Genomic DNA, 10,557 nt, shown 5'->3' with positions numbered 1-10,557 from the left:
CCAGTAGCTCACAAGGTAGAATTCTTGCTCACAAGATTCCACAGCTTAGAGGGAGCCTTGAATATATGGCATAATATCCAGCAGAGGCCTTTGCCCTCCCCATACCCTGCCTTCCTTAGACTCTACCACAAAATCTCTAGAAATTAAAGCTACGGGTTCTCCTTTTATCATTTTCAGCTTTTTAACCCCGCCATTTTTTTTTTAGATATCACATTTTCTGCAAACCTTGTAGAAAGATCTGTCTTGCCCATTCACAGCTCCAATCACCAGATTTAAGTATCCAAAGACTGGCTCACTTTGCTGTTAAAATATTAGAAGCGTTTTCTTGTTTGCACTTGTAAAATCCCAACGACTTTTCAGCTTTGTGGTGTCTAAACCACAAATTTGCACCTTAAAGGCTAAGACTAAAAAAGAAATAAAAATAAAAAGTCACCTTTTATTTCTCTATTAGTCAGTATTACAAGTTTGATCCTAACATTCAAATAGCTTATTGTATCAAATACTCTTTATCAGGCATTTAAATGTATGCCATCTTACATTATTCTTCCCACTTCAAAACGTCATGTCACTTACCCAGTATAGTAACTGGATACAGTACAAAGAATAATGGCTGTCCCCATCACAATTTAAATCTTTGATTCCATATTTAGCTTTCACATCAAGCTGAATTCACTTTTCCCTATTATTCCAAGGAGACTTTTTCCTTTGAAAATCGTCAAAAAATTCACAAGAAACAGAATTTGTGTCAAATCAGTTCCATAAAGCAGCAGAAGAACTGAGTCACTGAGTGAAACTCTTTTTGATGAACACATTAGGAAAGTTGGCATTCAGTTCTAGGACAACTCTATTATCAATTTGTGAACAGAAGGACACGTCAAGTAAGGAAAGATCTTTACAAGACTCCAGCAATTTTCTTAAAGATGCAGGGCTCACCATTCTTGTTCCTATAAATGAAAAAAGAGGGAAGAAAGAAGACCAGTTGTCAATTAAACAGTTTAAAGAAATAGATTATAGTCTGTGATACCTAGGGAGAAAAATCTTGCAATTCTCATATTTTAATTGCCAATTTTAATGACATTTTCTAAACTAATCAATAGTGAACTCTAAAGCTTCCCTGAGATCCAAATGAAAATTAATTCCTAAGTGCTTAAAAGTCAGCACGGTACAGTTAGTACCCTGACACTCAAAGCTCTGTATGCACTCACTGATGAAGCTCACTAGGTAGCCTTGAGAAGGCATCATCTCTCATCCGGATGCCTTTATGCTTCCACTTCCCAACCCTGATCCTGCTTTTCTCTGAAGTTGTTTTTTAAAGTTAAATGCTAAAGATAGAGTGGCCACAGATCTCATCTAGATGTCATCTAGTTTGTCCCTAATTATATACACCCTTAAAAACTGCTTACTGCAGAGCTTAATCTCCCATTATTGCCCAAATGTGCCACTGTTTCCCCACGCAGAACAAAGTGGGGCACCTTTAAGATCAACAAAGTTTTATGCAAGGTATGAGCTTTCATGTGCACGCACACTTCCTCAGATACATTGAAATGGAACTTACCAGTCCATACGTCTAGACAGAGGTTGAACACCAAATTAGCATACAACATAATTTAGATGTTTTAACAGATGCAAAGACCAAACAAGAAAAACAAGCTAAGTTTATATGGTCACCATTTGTTGGGATTTAATTAGGGAAAATACATAGATCGGTCAAAATAGGAGACTGATATTGTACACATATCTATATACCTAATAGCCAAGCTTCCCCACCGTGGATACTTATTTTCACCAACAGAGGGCTCACTTTCTCCCAACAGCTTTTTCTACAGACTTGGGAGACTTTCTGAGGCTGCAGAAAAATCCAATAACCTAAAGGGAGTTGAATTCCCCCAAAAAACTTTTGAAATGGCCTCTGCAGGGATCTACTTCAGACATCAACAGTGAGAGATTAGAATATTCGGGGGAGGGGGAAGAGGCCTATAACTGGCTCTGTCAGTAAAAGGGAGCCTTGGGGCCAGGCCTGACAAGGGTTGCCAGTACCAGGCTGAGGGAGAGGCCTCAGCTGAGTATAATAACACAGAGAGTCCACCCTCCAAAGCAGCCATTTTCTCCAGGGGGACAGATCTCTGCTGTCTACAGTTCAGTCTCCAGGTCCCACTTGGAGGTTGGCAGCCCTAGGCCTGGCAGCAGTCTAGGCTTGCCATGTTCCCCCTGGCCACCGTCAGGGGATGGCGGGGGGTAAGGTTGCCCGATCCAGGTTGGGAAACTCCTAGAGATTTGGAGGTGGGATCCTGGGAAGGTACAATGCCATAGATTCCACCCTCCAAAGCATCCATTTTCTCGATGGGAGATTATCTCTGTAGTCTGGAGATAAGCATGGACCAGCTCCCGCCAGGCCCTCCTGTCTTCCGCCGTCCTCTGAAGTTGGCTCAACTTCATGGTTGTTGCATCTATGACACTGTCTAACCATCTCATCCTTTGCCGTCCCCGTCTTCTTTGACCTTCAATCTTTCCCAGCATCAGGATCTTCTCCAGTGAGTGCTCCCTTCACATTTGGTGGCCAAAGTATTTGAGCTTCAGTTTCATTACCTCTGTAAATAGCAGCAAAGTAGCATAGAACTACAAAAGTGAACAGACAGATGGGAGGACTAAGTTTGAGTCCCGCTTCCAGATTAGGATACTTTTAAAACATTTTTTTTAAAAAAATATATTTTAACATTTAGTTTTTCAGAATTCCTTATTCCTGTAACCATTGTCAAAAAAACAAGTTTTACAAGCTGTTTGGAAAGCTAAAAGGGAAGGATATGGCATATAGCTGGGGGGAGGGGCTGAAGGAGCTCTGTTGCTGACCGATCACAGCTGGATCTTCTAGAATGAAGGGAGGGCCAAAATAGTGTGTTGGGGTAGGGTTTTGCTCCGTAGCGGGGGGCTCCCGGACGGCATCTTGACATAGAGTTTTCCCCTCAGAAACATAGAAAACATAGAGTTTTCCCCTCAGATGGCTATGGCCCCGCCCCCAGCGTGCCTGGTGTCATCACGTCACCTCTGGGTGACGTGCACGCCGGGGTGGGGTTTCCCCTGGGGCCCGATTCCGCGGCGGCGGAAATCGGGCCTCCAAAGCGGGGGGGAATACGCCCCCCAGGGGGACTTGGCAGCCCTAATAATGCCATAGATTCCACCCTCCAAACCAGCCATTTCCTTCACAAGAACTACCATTGCCAGCCTCCAGGTGAGGGCTGGAGATCACCCAGAATGACAACTGTTGTCCAGATGACAGAGATCAATTACCCTGGATAAAATAGCTGCTTTGGAGGGTTGAGTCTATGACATTAAATCCTGCTGAGGCTGCTTGCTTCCCCAAACCTCACTGTCCCAAGGCTCCACCCCCAAATCTCCAGGAATTTCCCAACCTGGAGTTGGCAGCCCTAAGGTGAATTGATCTGTAGCTGGGAGATCTGTTGTGATTTCCGGAGAGTTGCCAGTGCTGCTGTGGGGGGAGAGGAAGCAGGTGGCTGGCTGGGAACACTGCCATCACCACTGCTGCTGCTGTGTGGGGTGGGGGAGGAAGCAGGCAGGAGGCTGGGAGAGTGATGGAGGCAGAAAGTGAGACTGATGGGGTGGGGGGCAGAAAGAGAAAGAGTGATGAGGTGGGAAGGCAGAAAAACAAAGAGAATGATGACGGGTCAGAAAGATAGAGGAAGTAACATGCATGGAGGAGAGAGTAAGAAAAGGGGGAACAGAAGGGAGAAAAAGTGTGAGACAGGTAGGGGGAGAGGGGAGGAAACAAAGGTGTGAGGAATGGGATAACCATCCCACATGTTTCTTGTGGGTCTCCACTTGTCCTTCTTAATTGTGGAATGAAAATTTATTGGTCTTAAAGGTGCCACTGGACTCAAACTTTGTTCTACTGCTTCAGACCAACACGGCTGCCCACCTGGAACTGTTTCCCCATGTTTGTTAAGACAGTGTACAACCTGGGATGTCAGTAAGGATATAACAGAAAATAATACCATATTTATCTTAGAAAGGAAAGTTATTACATGGTGTATTAATCTCAAATGGTGTATTACTCTCAAAGGTTAAAGGTTATGGTACTGACTTTTAAGGCCTTGAGTGGTCAGGGGCCCATGTATCTCTGAGACTGCCTCCTTTGGTATGTCCCTCAAAGAGCTTTATACTCTGCTGAGAACAACTTACTGGTAGTCCCATGCCCCAAAGATGTCCAGCTGTCCTCGACCAGAGCCAGGGCTTTTTCACCTTGACTCCTACTTGGTGGAACTCTCTGCCAAATAACATCCGCGCCCTGTGGGACCTTGAGCAGTTCTGCAGGGTGTGCAAGGCAGAGATGTTCCACCAGGCTTTGGTTGAGGACAGCAATGGTTACCATTGTATTTGGCACCCCCTTCCCCCTCTCTGCCTTCTCTCATTCATTGCAAGGCAATAGCCTCACAATTTTCTGACGATGCAAAAAAACAGTTTCCTTTTTCATATCTGGTGGCAGTGCCCAATGTTTAAGAACTTTTGGTGTGGCCCCTAAGCGAGAATATCAATTAAGGATTAGAAAAGATAAAACAAAATGAAGGCTGAAGAACTCTGAGTTGTGCCTTAAGGCCTTAAAGATATTAATGATGCTCTTGTGATTTTCTTTACTGGGAGAGTGATGGAGGCAGAAAGTGAGACTGATGGGGTGGGGGGCAGAAAGAGAAAGAATGATGAGGTGGGAAGGCAGAAAAACAGATTAACACTGACACAAGCTATTGTAATTATCTCCTATTCTTGGGTTTTTAGTTTGGTTTTCTTTCCTTTCTCCCATAGATGTAGTTTTCCCTTTCCTTTTTTTCATTGTAGTTTATAGAAAATGCAATAAAAAATCCCCTCCGGGGGCTTAAAAAAAGAAAAAGAAAAAAGAACTTTTGGTGTGAAAACTTTAAGGCAGGGGTGTCAAACTCATTTGTGATGAGGGCCGGATCTGACATAAATGAGACCTTGTTGGGCCAGGCCACGTGCAATGTTCCCTCTAAGCTGTGGAGTCTTGTGAGCAAAAATTCTACTTTGTGAGCTACTGACATTAAAGTTGTGAGCCAGTGATTTGGCTACTGCAGAAATTAGTTTGCTCTGGAGCCATCCTTCCTGAGCTGAGACAAAAATGTGTGAGCCGGAGGCTAAAAAACTGTGAGCTAGCTCACACTAACTCAGTTTAGAGGGAACACTGGCCATGTGTGTCATAAAATGTAATGCCAAGTAGCGGAGATATAAACTTTATAAAAGGACACAAACACAAAGGTTTTTTTTACTTAAAATAAAAACATGCTTAAAACATTAGCACTCTTGCAATATTTTGTTTATTTAACAGCGTCTGATAACTGACACCTCTTGCTCTGAATTATTACATTAAAATGTCTGTGCTGTTGCAATCTTGAGTATGCTGTTCAGGTGTGTATCTGTAAGCTGCAAACCTACGATGATGCAGCAGCAGCAGAACTGGAAGAAGAATCAGAAGACAGCCAATTCCACTGTGGGCCTGATAGAAGCCCTTCAGAGGCCTGATCCGGCCCCGAGGCTGCATGTTTGACACCCCTGCTTTAAGGTTGTAGAGGAGAAAAACCTATGCATCTCTGAAGTTTCCCTTTTTTGCTATTATTATAAAAAAGAGTTAAAATCTATTTACTTAGTAATAAATCTACTTATACCCTCATAATAAACCTACTTATAACAGCACAATACCTTACAAAGAACGGTGTCTGTGGAAGTTATGGTTTATTAAATGAATGGAGAAAATTAAAGCATATAAGCAAATATGAGAGAGGAAACAGGTTGTCCAAGATAAGCTTATTAAAATATGGCAACCATAAATTCAGTTTTGTAATATGGGGGCAAAATATATGAAATGGAATTCTACATTGTATATAAATGGATATATAAGTATGCAACAGTAGATGGATGTTAATGTGAGAACAGAAAGTATATATTTTTATGAAGGGACATTCAGCTGAGCTTCTTTATTTTGATTTTCTTCTGTAGTGTAATTTTGAAATACTTGAAGTCTTTGTGTATGTTCTCCATTAGATGTAATAAACATAGAACCTAAGCATATTCAAGTTTTCATGATTCCTAGAGTACCCATAAATTTGGGATTTTCATTCCAGATTTTCATTATTTGCTTTGATTTTGTCACTTACAGTGCAATCCTAAACATAATTACACCTTCTATGTCCAGTGAAGCAAATACATTAGAAGAGTGCAACCCTGCTTAGGGCTGCACTGTCAACCACTTTGTCTATGGATTGATACAAGTGCATATGGACTCCCCCCCCCCCCCTTGGCACCCTTTGACATAGGCTTCTTAAGGAGTGTTCAAGAGCATCAGTTTGTTGACCAAACCAGTTTTATTCTTCAGCTTTGCCTTACTATACAAGCACACTCATTTTACAATCCTATCAGTGCTTAAAGAAGTTAAGAACAATTATATCAGGAAGTTTGGTTAAAGGTTCTTGGCATTCACAGCCTCTGAGGCTGGTAACACCTAAATGTGGGAGAGTTTAAAGAGTATTTGGGTGTTCAGTGCAAGCTGCTTCTGAAAAGGAAACTCTTAGAAATTCAGGATTATATATGACTCTTTGGACTATGTTTTTAATATGAGACTTATTTCTGTACTGAAACTGAGTAACTGCATTTTGAAACTGTCAGGGAAAACTGATGATTTTGACAGCCATGAAGGGGACAGTTGGAGCTTTTGGCATCCCCAGAAACTGTGGGAGGCATTTTGAGTTTATGGCATCTAAGAGACAGTTAAATATTCTTGTACAAAGGAAGAATGTGCTGATATTCTTCTCTCATGCTCAAGTGTTTTTACATACTTGAAAATACAGAGCTTTTAAATTTGTGTGAACTTACTTAGAATTACTGATTTTAATTCAATGGTTTGAGATAACAACTGATATAGAGTGCATACAGATGGCTAAACCCACCACATTCTTCTAAACTGTACTTTATGCTGTCTGGCTGCAGTCAAAATATCAAATGGAAGTTTATTTTTCTGGAGCATGTTTTATGCCCTTATTTAAGCAAAATCCACACATATGCTGCAATTTATGTGATCACATAATGGCACTGCATATGGTACCCTCCAGGCAGGGAACAAAACTAATCTACTTTCTCATAGTACCCATTTTCATATTTTAATCAAACTTGGCACCTCAAGATTAACAAGCAAGAATGAAAGAAAGGAGGGGGGGAAACCGAGAAGTCACAGGGGTCTGCACTTCAAATCATTACCTACAGGGACAAATATTTACTTTGTAATCCTTAATCAGGTGACCAAATTGCAGCCTTGTACATGTGACTTTTCATCTGTAACCCTCAAATCTGTTTCGTAATTGAATAGGCTCCTTCCTTCTTCTAGAATTATATTACTGTAATAGCAAAAGCAAAAAACATTTAGCTATAGCCACTTTCACTGGTCAGCTCATTAGTGCCAAAAGACAAACTGGACAGTACCAGTTTTCTAATACTGCCTATTAAGGAAGAGATAGCATATTTTTAATGGTAGAGATTTAGCTCAAAAAGACAGCATGAAGTACTGGCACTTTAATGGTTTTAATTATTGCTGCAAGTTGTCCTGAGCCTTGGAAAATATATCTTTAATATAATACAATAAATATTTATTTAAATCCTACAAACGCTAGGCCTTGAAGAATCTTATAGCACCTTATAAAACTGAAATATTATGAGTATAAAAACTATCACACAGTTTATAAAAGCAACAACACGCCAAGATGAATGCTTATCCAGAACATTATGTGTCTTTCTGAAAAGGAAAGCCTTGATTAGCGTCTTTACTCTGAACCTTGTTGGTTAGAAGTATTTCTCTTGGAAGGGAATTGCAAAACAGAATTCTACTGGATTTGTAAATAGTGTTGCATTTAAATAATACCATTTATAGTTGCCAAAATAATTTTCCATCATGTAAATGCCAGAATTAATAGACTTAAGTACAATACAACAATATCTATTTAACTGTACACATAGGTTCTGAGAAGTTTTATTTTGCTATTGCTGCATTTTGTGATGTTGTTGACAATAATAACTCTAAGTCCTGACTTTTTGATGTTTTTGACAATAATAACTCTAAGTCCTGACTTTTTGATGTTTTAGAACAGGGATGTTGAATTCATTTGTTATGAAGGCCGGATCTGACATAAATGAGACCTTGTTGGGCCGGGCCATGTGTGTCATAAAATGTAATGACAGGTAGCAGAGATATAAACTTTATTAAAGGACACAAACACAATTTTTTTTAACTTAAAATAAAAACTTGCTTAAAATATTAGTATCTTCCTATCTCTTCAATCTATATGCAGAACATATCACAAAGAAAGATGGATTAGATTTAGATGAAAATGGAGTGAAAATTGGTGAAGGAACATGAACAATTTGAAATATGTTTGAAATATGAAATAGACACCACATTACTGGCAGAAAATGGTGAAGACTTAAAAATGAATCCTGATGAAAGTTAAAGCAGTGTCAAGTCCTGGACTCAATCACTCTCATGACACCCTTGTTGCAGCAAGATTTGTTTATTGGGAGGTAAAGAGATTTCAAGCATAGACCGATTCTGTGTCAGAACTGGCCACCGGATGCCAGGTCCGACACTATACAAAAAGCAGGACAGCCCCTCTATGCAAACCACCCAATCAATGTTCACATTCAGCCCACCAAAGCTCTAGGCCTACCCTATGGGCTGGCCCAACACCTGTAAACTAACAGTTACATCCCAAGGTCAGGTGAGAAGCTGAGATCATGTGCTACCCAGGGTCCTGTACGTACTATGCAAGCTCATGCACACATTCACCCCAGCATTCACTCCCCCCCCCATTGTGGCAGATAAATGGCATGGGAGATAAAACAGTGAAAGAAGCATGTTTAAGAAAGCAGTTAGCCCAGGGGTCGATTGGACTCGGAGTGTGGAGAAGCGGTGCTCCGGTAGTGAGGAGCCGAGGGGCAGGCACGTAACCAAGCCCCGCCCCCTGCTCCCAGCAGCCCTCAGTCGGGCCACAAGGAAGCAGAGAGAGAAAGGTAAGTTTCCTGCCTGACACGTTCTTGGCTTTCCTGGGCAGTGCGGAGCCGCGGTGCCCCGTCAAAGGCCTGCCAGCCCTGTCTTCGGCCTTCCCATGCCAGGCGGAGGCACGGCACTCCGGCAAAGGCCTTCCTGCCCTGACCTCGGCCTTCCTGTGCCATGCAGAGGTGCAGCGCCCTGGCAAAGGCTTGCCCGCCTCGTCCTCGGCCTTCCTGTGCCGCGTGGAGGTGCTGTACCCCAGCAAAGGCCTGCCCGCCCTGTCCTCGGCTTCTGTGAGATTTATACATTTGAGTAGGCCTGCAAAACAGTCGGGCACTCCTGTGCATGAGGCTCCCCCCCCCGGGTAAAAACGCAGAGAGGAGGCACAGGACTTGTTAGCCAGGAAGGGTTATTCTTAAAGGAGCAAGAAAAGGAGGCAGCTGGGGGTATCACAAAGAAATCAGAACCTAATATTGAGCCTGTTGGAGCCAACATTTTTTGGCAGCAACTGCTTATTTATCACTTTTTAAAATTTATATCTTGCCTTTTAAAAAAGAGCACAGGGTTCACCAGGTCATCTTCCACCCCATTACTAACCAATAGTAATGCTTAGTATTTGCATGATACTTACACAGTTCACAGGGCTTCCCATACATTGTGGTGTTCCAACAGCCCAGTAAGGTAGCCTAGGACCCTCATAGTGTACAGTGAGAATGGCTTAGGCAAGCCACCTCCATGCTACTATTGCAAAGGCTAAGAGCCATTCGGTATCCTGTGGCCAGGGGAAAGAGCAGGAGCCAGAAGCTACAGTAGCCACTCAGCCAGAGTGGTTTAGTGGCTAGAATGTACAGCTAAGATCTGGGGAGACCCAAGTTTGAATCCCCATTCTACTGTCAAAGGTTGCTGGGTGACCTTGGGCCAGTCACACACTCTCAGCCTCCTTCTCATAGGGAAGAACAATCAGCAAGGCAGTTCAGGATTAGACAACCTGAACACTTCTTGGATGGAATAGTAATAGGACACCATCCTTTCCTCACCCTTCTCTGTTTCCAGTGCATTATCCATTGCTGAATACCATCTCTCCAAACAAAGGGCTGCCTTCTCTCCAAAAACAAAACTATGACTCTGTCATTTAGAGTTCTGTGTGCTGCTTCAAAGGCCTTAAATTGAACTATATATTGTTATGGATTTAAATTGTAAGTCACGACTGAGGGGTGACATGATTGAAGTTTATAAGATTATGCATGGGAAAGAGCAGGTAGAGAAAGAGGTACTTTTCTCCCTTTCTCACAATACAAGAACTCGTGGGCACTCCATGAAATTGCTGAGCGGTCGGGTTAGAACAGATAAAAGGAAGTACTTCTTCACCCAAAGAGTGATTAACACATGGAATTCACTGCCACAGGAAGTGATGGCGGCTACAAGCATGGACGGCTTCAAAAGGGAATTAGATAAGCATATGGAGCAGAGGTCCATCAGTGGCTATTAGCCACAAGGTATAG

General features: G+C 42.2%; 1 protein-coding gene across 2 annotated transcripts in view; it reads right to left on the bottom strand.

Annotated features, from left to right (window-relative positions):
- Positions 1–552: 552 nt before the first annotated feature.
- Positions 553–10,557, bottom strand: part of FBXL4 (F-box and leucine-rich repeat protein 4) — a 102,232-nt gene continuing 92,227 nt past the window's right edge. For both annotated transcript variants that reach the window (XM_015413984.1, XM_015413985.1), the window contains one exon: positions 553–944. In XM_015413984.1, coding sequence (XP_015269470.1) covers positions 781–944 — 164 coding nt within the window. In that variant the 3' untranslated portion in view covers positions 553–780. The remainder of the gene's footprint in view (positions 945–10,557) is intronic.

The sequence above is a fragment of the Gekko japonicus genome, unplaced genomic scaffold (genome assembly GCF_001447785.1).
Source record: "Gekko japonicus isolate JY-2015 unplaced genomic scaffold, Gekko_japonicus_V1.1 scaffold2044, whole genome shotgun sequence".
Classification (NCBI taxonomy): domain Eukaryota; kingdom Metazoa; phylum Chordata; class Lepidosauria; order Squamata; family Gekkonidae; genus Gekko; species Gekko japonicus.
This window is presented reverse-complemented; position numbering and strand designations above follow the sequence as displayed.